At 45.2% G+C, this 15,921-nt stretch overlaps 1 protein-coding gene and 1 non-coding gene across 9 annotated transcripts in view; one reads left to right on the forward strand and one right to left on the reverse strand.

Annotated features, from left to right (window-relative positions):
* The first annotated feature begins 6,602 nt into the window (after positions 1 to 6,602).
* The window catches only part of LOC144221019 (uncharacterized), a 62,161-nt gene continuing 52,842 nt past the window's right edge, over positions 6,603 to 15,921 (forward strand). For 7 of the 8 annotated variants that reach the window (XM_077751403.1, XM_077751401.1, XM_077751402.1 and 4 more), the window contains exons 1-2: positions 6,603 to 6,690; positions 15,355 to 15,421. In XM_077751403.1, coding sequence (XP_077607529.1) covers positions 15,363 to 15,421 — 59 coding nt within the window. In that variant the 5' untranslated portion in view covers positions 6,603 to 6,690; positions 15,355 to 15,362. Of the gene's footprint in view, positions 6,691 to 6,740; positions 6,967 to 15,354; positions 15,422 to 15,921 lie in introns of those variants that run through there. The other variant, XM_077751397.1, reaches the window with a different exon arrangement.
* On the reverse strand, positions 12,093 to 12,165 carry TRNAR-CCU (transfer RNA arginine (anticodon CCU)). Its single transcript has one exon. It is a non-coding gene; the product is annotated as a tRNA-Arg (tRNA).

The raw sequence follows: 15,921 nt of genomic DNA on the forward strand, positions 1-15,921 counted from the left end.
TTTCTCTGGTTTTATCATAATTCACTGCCTTTTTAGAGGCTGCGCACATGCCGGCAATGAGGCGTCGAACCTTGCGGTCGCGGCGCCGGCGGCCATCTTGCCGGTTCTGAGAGTCCCATCCGGGTTCTATGGCTGGGACCGCCCGAGCGCCGACACGCACAGGGGCGTCAGTGAGATGGACCTGACCAGCATGTTCTCGGGCCGCAGCCCGAAGGCGTTCCCTCTCCTCAGTAGTGAGAGTGGTGGTCTGGACGACGTGGAGGTCGTGCCAGGTTAGGTCACAGACCTGGGCCAGGTATGGAAACTCTTTGATGAAGTTACCTGGGTTGGCGGGAAAGGAACCCAGGCTCTTCTCTACTTGGGAAAGGTCTTGGAGGGAGAAGGGCGCGTGGACCCGAACAACCCCCTCTGCCCCCGCGACCTCTCGCAGCTGGCGGACCAGGTCTGCAGAGAGGTCGTGGGGACTGGGTGCGGGCAGAGATAGGAAGGGATGAGAGGGGGGGCCTCCCCGGGGGCAGGTTCTACCGCCATCTGCGGCTGAGGAGCTTCAGGAGCGGTGGGGGTAGGTAGGGCCGGGGTTGGAGTCGGTCAGAGGGTTGTACGAGAGGTACGGGAGGCTGGGGGATGGGAGGCCGGTATGGCGTTGGCGGGAGCAAAAGAGGGGCCCTCACAGGAGGGCCAGACAAGTTTTCAGGAGGTTCGGAAAGGGGGGAGAGTATAGAGGGTTCTGGATCTTTTTTTTTTAAATTTTTTTAAATGTTTTATTTATTTCTAGGAGAGAGAGAGGGAGTCACAGACTCTGAAACAGGCTCCAGGCTCTGAGCTGGCAGTCAGCACAGAGCCCGACGCGGGGCTCGAACCCACGAACCGCGAGATCATGACCTAAGCGAAAGTCGGACGCTTAACCGACCAAGCCACCCAGACTAAGCCACCCAGAAGCCCCTAGAGACTTCTGGATCTTTAGGGAGTGTAGGTGAGAGGGTCGGAGGGGGAGTGCGGGCAAGAAGAACCTGAGACGTAGAGCAGCGGGAGCAGAGTGAAGGACGAGAGCGCAGGGTCCAAAAGACTTGGACGTAAGGAAACTCAGACCATTTGCCATGGCGTCTACAGAGGTTATCAAGGTCCATGAGAGTTTGGTAGTCAAATGTGCCTTCGGGAGGCCATTGTGACTGGTTGCCCAATCGATACTGAGGCCAGGCAACAGTACAGTAATGTATAAGGCGCCGCCTGCGCACGTCCTGGTCCAACTCTGAGGTTTTGAGATTGGCCAGAAGGCAACCCAAGGGCGTTTTTGGATCAGTTTTGGACTGGGAGGTTCCCATAGCCGCCTCGCCCGCCAGTTCAGATCACGGAGGAAAGCGTCCCCTCGTCCGTGTGCTGGACTGCAGATGGAGGAAGAGAGGGGTAGCTGCAGCAGAATGGGGATGTCTCCCGATTCTTTGGAGCTCTGGAGGCTACCTGGTAGCCGGAGGGGGACTCGCCCTGACGCGGCCGCGATTAGGACAGGGTACCCCGGAGAGGGCTGGGGGCTAGGGACACTCACCGCAGTCTTGAGAACGGCGCTCGGAGGGGCAGTTCGTGGTCCAGATATGGAGAGGAGAGAGCTTCCTCACCGAAGTGGGAGCTCAGTCTCCTCCCGGGTTTCGGCACCAAATGGAAGATTTTTTAAGTGAGTAAAAAAGACTCCAAGGCAAGATGTTTCGCAGGAGGAGTTTTATTGCATGCACCCTTGGGCGAGGTTCCCGCGACTTGGGGAAGTCGCGCCCGGGTTGGGTGGTGAGGGGTTTTATAACCTGTTGGTGGGGGTGGGAAAGTCCAGATAACAGGGGCGGTCTCTTGACTGGAAAGTCCCGGGCGGGAGGTTTCGGTTTCTTGCCTAAGTTTCTGTTTCCCTCCAAAGTCGTAATGGTCACCGATGTATTGGCGGGAAGGTCAGCCATCCTAAGAAATGGCGGGAAGGTCAGCCATCTCAAGAAGTCTGCCATTCTGTGGCGTCTCTGCCCTACCTCTCAGCCGGCCCAACAGACATCACGTGGTATGGCAGGAGAGCTCCCCCTCTGGCCTCCTGGCTTTATTTTAGTGAGATATCCCTTTATTAGTTTTCACAACCCTGAAGATGACCTAAAAGATGCCAAATTGCATAGGTTGCCCAAAGGGGTTTAGTAAAGCCACAAATGTTTGAAAAGATTGTTCTGGAGGCTATTTCCTTTGAACATAGATTAGATTCTTATCCTGATACAAAAGCAAGGGAGGTGAATTCATTGAAGATGTCAGGGAAAAACTCAAACACTTTTTAGGGTTTTATTGCCTTTTTGAAGATACTTATTTATTTTGAGAGAGAGAGGGAGAGAGAGTGCACATGTGAGCAATTGGGGGAGGGACAGAGAAAGAGGAAGAGAGAGAATCCCAAGCAGGCTCTGTGCTGTCAGTGCAGAGCCCGATGCGGGGCTTGAACTCATGAATTGAGAGATCATGATCTGAGCTGAGATCAAGAGTCAGATGCTTAACTGGCTGAGTCACCCAGGTGTCCCTTTATTGCCTTTTTAAAAAAATGTTTATTTACTTTTGAGGGAGAAAGAGGACAGAGGGAGGGGCAGGGAGGGGGGGTACATAGGATCTGAAGCAGGTGCTGTGCTGTCAGCATATAGCTGGGTATGGGGCTCAAACTTATGAGATCATGACTTGAGCTGAAGTAAGACGCTTAACCAATTGAGCCAGCCAGGTGCCCCCTTTATTCTTTTTTAAGTGCATTTTTTATTATAGTAAACTAAACATAACAAAATTTACTACTTTAACTTTATTTTCTATTTTGACATTAAAAAATTTATTTATTATTTATTATTTTATTTATTGAGAGAGAGAGACAGGACGAAAGGGATAGGGGCAGAGAGAGGAGGAGACACAGAATCTGAAGCAGGCTCCAGGCTCTGAGCTGTCAGCACAGAGCCTGACAAAGGGCCCAAGCCCATGAACTGCGAGATCATGACCTGAACCGAAGTCAGTTGCTCAACTGACTGAGCCACCCAGGCACCTCTATTTTAACTATTTTTAAACATAACAATTCTGGTGCATTCAGTACATCCACAATGTTGTGTAAGCATCAGCATCATCTATCTTCAGAACATTTTTCATCTTGCAAAACTAAAAGTGTACCCATTAAACACTAATTCCCCCTCTGGGGACCACCATTCTATGTTCTATCTCCATGATTTTGACTCTTAAGTACCACTTAAGTTCCACTGTTAGTGGAATCAAATAGTATTTGCCCTTTTGTGAATGACTGATTTTACTGAGCATCATGTCCTCAAGGTTTATCCATGTTGTAGCATGTGTCAGAATGTCCTTCCCTTTGAAGGCTGAATAATATTCCACTTTATGTATCTACCATGTTTTGTTATCTTTTCCTTACCCTTTGACAATTGGACGGCCATCTGAGGATTCTCAGATTCCCCTAGAAGCAAACAGTATGAGCAGAAAAATAGCTACCCCAAGGCTATCAGACCAAGTAGATAAACTGAAGAGTACTTTCCATGCAAAATTCTGAATCAAAATCTCACTTTGCCTTTCTGGTTTTGCTCTTCAAATCTTCTTTGGCTTATTCAAATCAGGCTGCTCTTCATTCTCTGCTGATTTACTATAATGTAAAGATGGAAAGAATTGCTTTTATGTTAACCTTTTTTTAGGTTTATTGTTTTTTCTAGTTATGATATAGCTGGTTATAAATGCCTCATTCAATGTCCAATCTTTAGAAAAAACTGATCACTATGCACTTTTCCATTTTGCTTTGCAAGCTGGTCACTTTCCAATATTCCCCATTCCCTAGCCCAAACAGGTAGAACACCTTTTCAGAGACAAAAACTATTTTGAAAGTCAATATAGTCATAGACCTAAGGAATTCCAGTCTAATTCATGTTATGATGTGGTTTGCAGAAAAGAAAAATGTGTTTGGGGATACGGGACCCAACCTTGAGACCCAAAGTTGGCACTAGACAATGCAAGGGAAGTTATTTTTAGGTTTCCATGCCAGAAGGAAAGTTTAATTGGCAACGGTCAGCCAATCCATATGACCTGCCTCTCCTATATCCCTCTTCTTTTTTTTTTTTTAATTTTAAAAATCTTTATTTAGTTTTGAGAGAGAGAGAGAGATAAAGCATGAGCAGGGGAGGGGCAGAGAGAGAGGGAGACACAGAATCTGAAGCAGGCTCCAGGCTCCGAGCTGTCAGCACAGAGCCTGACTCGGGGCTCAGACTCACAGACCACGAGATCATGACCTGAGCCGAAGTCAGATGCTTAACTGACTGAGCCGCCCAGGCGCACCATATCCCTCTTCTTTCTTTAGCTCAGAAGAAGGAACTCTATATTTTCCAAAGAATCCGAATGTGGAGGATTTTTTTAAAAAAGATTTTATTTTTTAAGTAATCCCTACACCCAACATGGGGCTTGAATTCATAGCCCCAAGATCAAGAGTCACATGCTCTATCCACTGAGGCAGCTAGGTGCCCTCAAATGTGTAGGATTTAAGATGGTCACATTCTTTGCCAATCCTTACATCAAGAGGCGGGGTATGTTTCCCTTTCCTTGAGTCTGGGTGCTCTGTGCTATTGCTTTGGCCAGTAGAATACAGCGAAAATGATTCTGTGCTCAGTAACATAAGGTTATAAACCAATAAGCATTTGGTTTTGGGACTTCATTCAAATCTATTCATCTGGACAGTTTGCAGGATGGGCTCTCATGTTGAGAATCCCATCGAGATTGCTCATCTGGAAAATCAAGTTACTTATCAAACAGCAGTATACGTATTAAAACTTGCCTTAAGACCCTTGCTTTGCTGTGTTCACTAATGCTAAGATTTATGTCAAGACATTTGCCCAAACAATTCTTGTTTTTTTAAAATAATTCAGGGGCACCTGGGTGGCTCAGTCAGTTAAGCATTCGACTTCGGCTCAGGTCATGATCTCAAGGTTCATTAGTTGGAGCCCCATGTTGGGCTCTGCACTGACAGCGCGGAGCCTGCTTGGGATTCTCTCTCCCTCTCCCTCTGCCCCTCTCATTTTCACATGCTCACATGCTTGCTCGCTCTCTCTCTCTCTCTCAAAATAAATAAACTTTAAAAAATAAAACAATTCAAGTTTATAATTTATTTAGTCCCTAAAAATCAAGGAAATGGTATTTAACATGTCTTTAAAATTAAGAGGGTGTTTTTCATTAAAGCTATATTACTAAGGAAGAAATTCTATAGCTTTTTAAACTCAATCATTGATAGCCAATAAACTAAAGGAAACAAAAATGTCCTTCTAAAATTTAATCTTTCCCCCCGCTTTGTAACATCTTTCTTGCCTGTTAGGTCTCATGGACTTGCAGTCAATTCTTGTCTTGAAAGACCTTCTTGAACTACTCAAGCCCAGACCCCAGCCCTATACATTTCCTTTCCGTGCCTGCCCATTCTGAGACACCAATAAGACTGTCAAGGTAGCATTCTCCATTACTGCAGCAAGTCTAACAAAGTTAGTTTTGTTTGGTCACAAGTTTTCTGGTTGTCTTTTCTTTCTTATTAAGTTTATGTATTTATTTGGGGCAGGGAGCAGAGAGAGAGAGAGGAAGAGATTGAGGCTTGAATTCATGAACTATGAGATCGTGGCCTGAGCCAAAGGATATTTAGCCTACTGAGCCACCCACATGCCTACTCTGGTTGTCTTTTTAGAAACTGAAAATCTACAAGTATGGCTTTGTGAAACCTCATTGTTAGGTTTATGGGCTGTGTGTGTGTGTGTGTGTGTATGTAGGGGTACTGGAAAGTGATGTAAAGCATGTTGCACCTGTGGGTGGGGGTAAGAAAGTTGGAAAGCCATTTTTTGTCATCTTCTACCAGAATGTAAGCTAATGGACACAGAATTTTATCTTCTCTGCCTTGTCTCCAGTGTTATTTTGTTATTATTGTTGTTATTATTATTATTATTATTTTGAGGTGAGGGTAGAAGGAAAGGGAGAGAAACTCTTAAGCAGGTTCCCGGAGCCCATCACGAAGCCCCATCCCACCACCCTGGGATCATGACCTAGATCGAGTCAGGTGCTCAGCTTACTGAGCCACCCAGGCACCCCTATCTCCAGTGTTTTGAGCAGTTTCTGACACACACGTAATTGTTAAGTGTAAGAATGACTAGGGGCGCCTGCGTGGCTCAGTTGGCTAAGCACCTGACTCTTGGCTTTGACTTATGTCATGATCTCATGGTTCGTGGGTTGGAGCCCTGTGTTGGCCTCTGCGCTGACTGTGAGGAGCCTGCTTGAGGGTCTCTCTCCTTCCCTGCCCCTACCCCCCATCCTCTTTCTCTCAAAATAAATAAACTTAAAAAAAAAAAGAATGAAGGAAGGAACAACGGTGTGATTGAAAACCTGAAAGGCAAAGGAAAGGCGGGGGAGAGAGGGGACGGCCAGTGACAGGAAAGCAAAGGGAAGAGAAAGTTACTAAGAAGAAAATAACAGTCAATAAGGCAGGGCGTGGGCCTGCGCCTCCCTGCCTGCAGGGGGCGCTGTGGGCCGCCTGTGCTGCCCAGGGCGCGCCGTGCGGGCAGGGGGCGGGGCTCCGGGGGGCGGAGCCGCTGGCGCGCAAGGCCAGGTGGGAGTGAAGAGGCTGGAAGCCTGGAANGAGGGGATTTCTGAGGGAGCAGTGGAAGTACTTCTGGAGCAGGCCAGGTAAGCGGCCCGCCATGGGCCGGCAGGCCTTGCGCCGCCTCCCTGCAGCCCCTGTGCCCCAGCCGTCTCCTGGATGCGGAGCTCCGGAAGATCGGGGCGGGCTGGTGCCTTAGAACCTGTGTTCCGGCTCCTTGGTGGCCTCAGTTTCCCCAGTCGCGAAGTGGGCAGGTGGGCCGGATGCATTGCTTTACGACGAACCGGGAAGCACCAGCAGCGCCTGCCTCCTGCCTGCCCATCCTCTGGCCTTCCCGCCTCGGCGTGTCTTCATCATAGCAGGTCGGGCTCTCTGGATCTGCCCTTCCTGGCCTCCTTTTACCTCCCGGAGAAAGCTCTTGGCCATGTACAGTGGCTCCAGTTCCTTCTTCCCTGCACGCTTTACCCTTGCAGCGGATTTGGTGATCGCACCAGGCTTCTAGGGGCAGACCCGCGTGTGAATCTGGGCGGACCATTGACGAGCTGTGTGACCCTGGGCGAGTCACCTTACCACTCTGTGCCCCCATTTGCTCATCCCCCAAATGGGGCAATAATAGAACCCACCCTAAATGAGTTAATGTAGATAAAGGTTTAGGGCAGATGTATTTTCCCGTTGCAACATTTACAAAGCGCCTCCGCTTCTCAGCCTGTTACCACGCAGTGGTAACTATGCATCGGTGATAACCTATTTGACTGCTTAATGTTTGATTAATAATTCCCAGGAGGGCAAGACAGCGCTCTTATCTGCTCACCCCGGTTGGAGGAGCCGGAAGCCAGGGCTGGCTAGGCTGGGAGTACAGGGGTGATCCGGACGGGTGTGCCCTCTGCCTTAAAGAGGCATTTGAACAAGGATGGCTGGGTCGGCTCTTACTTGGGAGTTCAGTGTCTGGGAAAAATCAGTTAAGGTCAGTATTACTCTTGAAGGAAGGGTGCCTGGCTGGCTCAGTGGGAGGAATATGTGACTCTTGATCTTGCGGGTCCTGAGTTTGAGACTCCCGTTGGGTGTAGAGATTAAATATGTAAACTTAAAAAAATAAGAACTCTTGAAGGAATTGAATCGTAAAAGCTAGAAACTGAAATTTACGTGTTGGGGTTTTGTTTCTTTGTTTTGGTCATCTGTGTATTCCGGCTTTGCCCCAGTGCCAGGACCAGTGAGAGCCATGAGGCTGCATCCTGTTTTGCAAGGCAAATGCCTCCTGTCGTGGCTCTGCCCCAACGGAGAGTGAGAGCAGACAGGAGGCGAGCGGCAATTCAATGTTGGCTTTCTTTCTTTTTTATTTTTTTCATTTTTTTTAATGTTTTATTTATTTCTGAGAGAGAGAGAGGCAGCATGAGCAGGGGAGGGTCAGAGAGAGAGGGAGACACAGAATCCAAAGCAGGCTCCAGGCTCTGAGCTGTCAGCACAGAGCCCGACGCGGGGCTCAAACCCACAAACTGTGAGATCATGACCTGAGCTGAAGTCGGACGCTTAACTGATTGAGCCCCTCAGGTGCCCCCAATGTTGGCTTTCTAGTTCTGTGCTTAGTTAAGTGTTGAGAATGCACTGGAACCCTGCTCCTGTGTTTGGGTGGGTGACCACTGGCTTCTAGGATAAGGTTTTATTTTGCCAGTTCCCATGACACGCAGACTTACGGGGTGACCCTGCTCCCCAGCTTGGGGTGGGAGAATTTAGGTCTTCCTTACACGTTTGTAAATTGACAACTAAAGTATTTTTTTTTATTATACTTCTAAAGAGTTGCAGATCATTACCATCCTATCCTGTGATTTTCCTATGCATGTTTTAATCCTGTTTTGAGTAAAATCTAGGAGTTGGAGATTCCACTCAGGTTATGGAAGTTGGATGGCAGAGCACCTACCTGGTCACAAGGATCCTCACTGCCCAACCCAGAAGGCTGACTTCACTTTTTATTTTATTTTATTTTATTTTATTTTATTATTAATAATAATAAAGAATTTATTTTTAAGTAAATAAAATTTCTAGACCCAACATGGGGCTTGAACTTAGAACCCCAAGATCAAGATTGTGTGCTCTCCCAACTGAACCAGCCAGGTGCCCCTGACTTTACTTTTTTTCAAAAGTTTTTTTGAATGCTTATTCATTAAAGAAAATTTTTTTCCAATGTCTATTTTAGAGAGACAGGGCATGAGCAGGGAAGGGGCAGAGAGAGAAGGAGACGCAGAATCCAAAGCAGGCTTCAGGCTCCGCTCTCAGCACAGAGCCTGACGTGGGGCTCAAACCCACAAACCGTGAGATCATGACCTGAGCTGAAGGTGGATGCTTAACCAACTGAACCACCAAGGCGCCCCTGCCCCTGTTTATTCATTTTTGAGAGAGACAGACCATGAGCTGGGGAGGGGCAGAGAGAGAGGGAGACACAGAATCTGAAGCAGGCTCCAGGCTCTGAGCTGTCAGTGCAGAGCCTGTTGCAGGGCTTGAACTCACGAATGGTGAGATCACCACCTGAGCTGAAGTCGGACACTTAACCCATGAGCCACTCAGGCACCCCCCCAACTTTGTTTTTTAAAAATAGATTCTTGAGTCATATAAGTGACATTCATTTTAAATTTAATGATTTTTAGTCGAATTACGTAATACCATTACCATGGCATTATTATATTAGAGCATTTCTGTGACCCCAGAAAGATGTCCCACGTCCATTTTCCGTCGCTTCCCATGCCACCCCAGGTAACCAGTTCTCTTTCTGTTTCTATGAATTTACATTATCTGGATATTTCATATAAATGGAGTCAATCATTGTTGGTTTGGCAGCTGGTTGGGAGCCTCTGGGTGTAACGGAAGCAGCAGAGGTCAGGAGGAAGCTGCCACTTGCTGGGGGGGCGGGTATAACACATAGCTTGTCTTGGGTGGCCCTCCACACCGGTAGATCTCCGCACCCGCCCACTAGGTCTTCCACATTTACATCAAGGTCTTAACCTGCGTTCAGTAATGTGTACCAGCCAGATGGTCTCCGTACCACGTGGCTATCTCCAGGCCCTGTCCTTAGGTCAGTCTCTGGGAGTGTGACAGGCAAGCAGGAGGCACGGTCCACAGGTAGGGGAGGGAGATTGCTGGGATCTGCTCAGAGGTCAGCCGGTGGTCGTTTCCTCTGAATGATCCCCCACCCCCACCACCATTAAGGCGTTAGCCTTTTGTGACTGGCTTTCACTTTAGCATACCGGGTTTTTTGAGTTTTTTTTTTAATGTTTATTCTTGAGGGAGAGAGAGACTGAGTATGAGTGGGGGAGGGGCAGAGAGAGGGAGACAGACTCTGAAGCAGGCTCCCGGCTCTGAGCTGTCAGCACAGGGCCCCATGTGGGCCCAAACTCACGAACCAGATATCATGACCTGAGCCAAAGTTGGACACTTAACCAACTGAGCCACCCGGGCGCCCCTAACATACTGCTTTTGAGATTCATCCATTTTGTAGTGTATATCAGTACCTAATTCCTTTTTACCACTGAATAGTATTTGATGGTATGAGTGTATCACTTTTTTTTACCTTTTCTTGTTCACCAGTTGATGGACGTTTGAATTGTTTTCATCTTCTGGCTGTTGTGAATAATGCTCCTGTGAACATTCAGACACAAGTTTTTGGGTGGACATAGGTTTCACTTTTCCTGGGTAGATGGGTTGAATTGTTGTTTATGTTTAACTTTTTTAAGAACCTGCCAAACTGCTTTCCAAAGTGGCTGTATCATTTTATAGTCCTACCAACAATATATGAAGGTTCCAGTTTTCTCACCAACACTTGTCTTGTGATTATCCCCATCCTGCTGAATGGGCAGTGCTATCTCACTGTGCTTTAAAAACACAAACAATATAACTGAAACTAGTGTAACATTGTGTGTCAACTATAATTTTTTAAAATGCCAGTAAATACTTGACACATTTGCCATCTTAACCATTTTTGAGTGTACACTTCAGTGATATTATGTATATTTACCTTCTTGTGCAAGAAGGTACTTGTGCAAGAAGAACTTTTTCATCTTCTATTCTCCCTCTTTCTAACCTCCGGCAGCCACCATTCTACTTTCCTTTTCTATGTATTTGACTACTCTGGATACCCCATGTAAGTGGAATCATACAGTATTTGCTGTTTTGTGACTGGCTTATTTCATCTAGCATAACGTCCTCAAGATTCATCCCTGTTGTAGCACGTGTCAGAATCTCCTTCCTTTTTAAGGCTGGATAATATTGCACTGAATGGAGATACCACATTTTGTTTATTCATTCTTCCATGATGGGCCCTTGGGTTGTTTGCACCTTGTAGCTCTTGTGTGTAACTGTGCTGCCGCGAACACGAGTGTACAAATATCTCTTGAGACCTTGCTTTCAGTTCATTTCGGGCTATACCCAGAAGCGGAATTACTGAATGATCTGGTAATTCTATTTTTAATCTTTTGGGGAACTGACGTTTTGTTTTTTACAGGGGCTACACCATTTTACACGCCCTCCAGCAGTGCGCAAGGGTTCTGATTCTCCATACCTTCACCAACACGTATTATTTTCTGTGTGTTTTGATAGTGGCCCTTACGGGTGTGATATCATTGTGGTTTTGATTTGCACTTTCCTTATGACCGATGATGTTGAGCACTTTTCATGTGCTTTGTGCCATGCGTACATCTTTGAAGAAATGTCTACTCAGATCCTTTGTCCATTTTAAAATTGGGTTATTTTTCTTTTTATTATTGAATTGTAAGACTTCCTTGTATGTACTGAATGCAAGTTCTTTATTAGAGATAAGATTTTCTTTAAAAAATTTTTTTTTATGTTTTGTTTCTTAGAGAGAGAACAGGGGAGGGGCAGAGAGAGAGGGAGACAGAGGATCTAACGTAGGCTCTTTGCTGACAGCAGATAGCCCAGTGCGGGGCTCAAGCTCACAAACGTTGAGATCATGACCTGAGCCAAAGTCAGACAATTAACTGACTGAGCCAACCAGGCACGCTTATCAGATATGAGATTTGCAAATATGTTTTTAGTGGTGTGTTTTTAAGCACAAAATTTGACAATTTTGATAGAATCCACCTTATCAATTTTTTTTAAAGTAGACCCCATATTACTCGACAATCAAAAAGAATGAAATCCTGTCATTTGCAACTACGTGGATGAAACTAGAGGGTATTATGCTAAACGAAGTTAGTCGGAGAAAGACAAATATCATATGACATCACTCATATCAGGACTTTAAGATACAAAACAGATGAACATAAGGAAAGAAAAACACTATGAAAACAGGGAGGGGGACAAAACATAAGAGACTCTTAAATGTAGAGAACAAACAGGGTTACTGGAGGGTGTGGGGGGGATGGGCTAAATGGGTAGGGGGCATTAAGGAATCTACTCATGAAATCATTGTTGTACCATATGCTAACTTGATGTAAATATTAACCAAAAAAAAGAAAAATTAAAAAAACTGAAGTAGACTCCATACCCAATGTGAGGTTTGAACTCACAACCCTGAGATCAGGAGTCACATGCTCTACCAACTGAGCTAGCCAGGTGCCCCTAACTTTTTTATGCTTGTGTTTTTAGTGCCATATCTAAGAATCTTTCTCTAACCCAGGGTTGTGAATATTTACCCCTATGTTTTCTTCCAACAGTTTTATACTTTTGCCTCTTTTCATTTAGGTCTGTGACGCTTATGGGGTAATCAAAATTTTTAGTGTCCATCCCTATGTTGAACATTACACTCTTTTTTTTCATGATTTTTTACTATTTATTTATTTATTTTTGAGAGACCAAGTGCAAACAGAGGAGGGGCAGAGAGGGAGAGAGAGGAGAGAGAGAGAGACAGAATCCGAAGCAGCTCCAGGCTCCAAGCTGTCAGAACAGAGCCCGACACGGGGCTTGAACCCAGAACTGTGAGATCATGATCTGAGCCAAAGATGCTTAACCAACAGCCACCCAGGCTCTCCAACATTCCACTCTTCTAGGATGGGCAATACTTAGAGCCGTGCTGGGGAATAGATGAAATAAGGCTCTGTTCCCTTTAGTGTCTCTTGTTGAAATTCTTTGTATTGTCCTGCCTTCTCCATTTACCTTAATCTCATGCTAAGGTTTTCACACTGGGGTGATGCACTGGATCAAAGGAGATTCTGGGTGGTGAGTAACTGGTCCCTCTTTTGTGCAGTATGATAGGGTGATTGAGCAAGAGAGGGGAGGAAGGTCACAGGCCTTTCCTCAGCCTGTTAGATCAAGTGTACATGGGAAAGAGCTCATATGGAAGCAGAGGGCCTGAAATTGTCTTCAAAGTATCCATCATGCTCAAGTTCATGATCCCCCACAGAAAGTCTTCCTATCCCCAGGTCCATGTACCCAATTTGAGGACTGCTGCTTAAGAGTCACGGGAAGTGTTGGCAAGGTTGGAGAGAAATTGAAACCCTCCTGTGTTGCTGCTGAAAACTTAAAATGGTGTAGCCTATGTGGCACTCTGGCTGCTCCTCAGAAGGTTAAACGTAATTACCATACCATTCAGCATTTCCACTCCTAGGTGTATATCGGAGAGAACTGAGTACACGTTCACCCAAATGGTTACACTAATGTTCATAGCAGCATTGTTCATAATAGCCCCAAAGTGGAAACAACTCAAATGACCATCAGCTGGGGAATGAATGAACATCTGGTATATCCATATACTGGAATATTATTCACCCATAAAAAGGAACAAATACTGAAGCGTCCCACAGCATACCAAAGTATGCTCAATGAAACAAAAGAGGACATTCCATTTGTATAAAATATCTGATACACAATTCCAAAGAGACTGAAAGTACGTTAGTGATTGCCAGAGGCTAGGAGGAGGGGAGCATAGAGAGTAACTACTATTGGAAATTGGGGGAGGGTGCTGGTGATGAAGATGTTCTGGAATTATATAAGTGGTGATGGTTGCCCAACTTTGTGAATGTTCTAAAATATACATACCATAACATTTACATTTATTTACAAAAATTTTTTAAACTTTTTAAAATGTTTTTTTAATGTTTTATTTATTTCTGAGAGAGAGAGAGAGACAGCGTGAGCAAGGGAGGTTCAAAGAGAGAGGGAATCACAGAATCCGAAGACAGACTCCAGGCTCTGAGCTGTCAGCACAGAGCCCAACGTGGGGCTCAAACCCACGAACCGCGAGATCATGACCTGAGCCGAAGTTGGATGCTTAACCGACGGAGCCACCCAGGCGCCCCTTTAATGTTTATTTTTGAGAGAGAGAAAGAGGGCATGAGTTGGAGAAGGGCAGAAGGAGAGGGAGACACGGAGTCTGAAGCAGGCTCTAGGCTCTGAGCTGTCAGCACAGATCCCAAAGCAGGGCTTGAACCCATGAACTATGAGATCGTGACCTGAGCTGAAATCAGACACTTAACTGACTGAGCCACCTAGGTGCCCCTAAAATTTACCTTTATATGGGTGAATTTTAGGGGCATGTAGGTGTCTCAGTGTGTTAAGCATCCACCTCTTGCTTTCAGCCCAATTCATGATCTGAACGATCATGCGCGATGGAGACCTGTGAGATGGAGCCCCGTGCGCCCAGCATGGACCCTGCTTATGAGATTCTCTCTCTCCCTCTGCACTTCCCTTGCTCATACGTGTGCACGCGAGCTCTTTCTCAAAAAAAAAAAAAAAAGGGGGAATTTTATGGTGTGTGAATTATCACTTAAAATAGTGGAAAAATTCCTTATTTTGGTGCTTTTTCCTCCTTATTTTAATACTTTATTGGTTCTCCCTTTTAGTCGTAGACCTTTTTTTGGAGATAGACAAATGCACAAATCACTAAGGAAAAGGAAACCATCCTTGCTGGCCCCAAATCTGGCCTTGGATGACGTGTTTTGGCTTTGCCACATCTCCTTACCAAGCAGCACATGGTTCTAAAGGAAGATGAAACACCAAAGTGGAACTGAAATCAGTGAAATAAAACTCATGTTTGTTTGTTTCATCACACGTTGCCACTATGAGTTACTGTGAGTTTTAGTTCATACTTAACTGATGGAGTTCTTGAGCAAACAGCCAACAAAGAATTCTTGAGACATCTTTGGTGCAAAAAGGTGGTTTTATTAAAGCACGGGGATGGGACCCGTGGGCAGAAAGAGCTGCTCTGGGCTTGTGAGGAGTGACTGAGTGTATACTTTTGAGTTAGTGGAGCTTAGGGAGAGTATAAGTCTCTAAGAAATTTGAAAGGAAGCCTTTCGGGACCTTTAGGGTACTGTTAAGATAAGGTTAGCTACTGTTAAGGTAGGGTTACTTTTAGTTTTTAATAAAACAAAAACCTCAAGGAAGTAAGGCAGCCATGAGTTGCATGGCAGCAAGGTCACGCTCTGCCTGTTTCAGGTGTCAGTGGGCTTCGAGCTGTAAGGAGATTTAATTTGAGCTACATTTCTCTTGCCTTTGTTTCCCTCATCACTTAACCTCTTTCCCTTTCTCCCAACCCATGAGGCTCTCCGCCAGTGCTTCCTTCCTGCATCGTCTCTAGAGTTGTGTTGACTTAGACATTTTCTTTAGCAGAGAAATAGAGTTGGGAGGGTATCTCAGGGTTGTGGTTAGCTGGTCTGCATTGTTGTGTTTGCTTGACACTTAGTATGATGGGGTGCGGGTGGGGGTTAGAGGCATGCATGGCTGCTCGTAAAAGTTTCACAGTGCTGTTGATGCTGTGCAGATGGTTTTCTAATTTATTCCTAAAGAAAAGCAATTTATTCTTCTAGGACTTAAGATGTCGCTGGTGGCCAGGTATCGCAGAAGACAATATGGAACGTCTTCAGTAGCTAAAAGGTAAAGTGAAGTATTCTTTCAGTAAGTGTGTTGGTCTTTAGGCGTTCCCAGATAAAATAGCAAAATTATAGGAAAACATAATGCAGATATGACGATTTAATTTCGGTGATAGTTGTTGATTTTACTTTTGTTTTAGTTTATATGACTTGAAAAATGATGCTCTTTTCAGCCTTCTGGTAGCAAAAGTGTTTCTTTTTTTTTTTTTTTCAACTTTTTATTTTGGAATGTAGATGCCTTGGAAGTACAGTAAATATTTGTTTTTAAGTATTCAAACAATACCCTAATGCATGACACAAAAAAAGTACGAATTTTCTATAACCCCAACTCTGAGCATTTGCCACTCAGTAGGTGTTCTTTAGGCTTTTTGTTATACTGTTAGGAAAATCTGTAAACAAGCTAATCTCTAGATTTTTAAAAAATATTTGAAGGTAATCTGCAAACTTAATTGCATACTCAACATTTTATCTCTGTAATCACCAAAACGTCATCAAATCTTTGTA

This window comes from Crocuta crocuta, unplaced genomic scaffold (assembly GCF_008692635.1).
Source record: "Crocuta crocuta isolate KB4526 unplaced genomic scaffold, BGI_CrCroc_1.0 scaffold124, whole genome shotgun sequence".
Classification (NCBI taxonomy): Eukaryota; Metazoa; Chordata; class Mammalia; order Carnivora; family Hyaenidae; genus Crocuta; species Crocuta crocuta.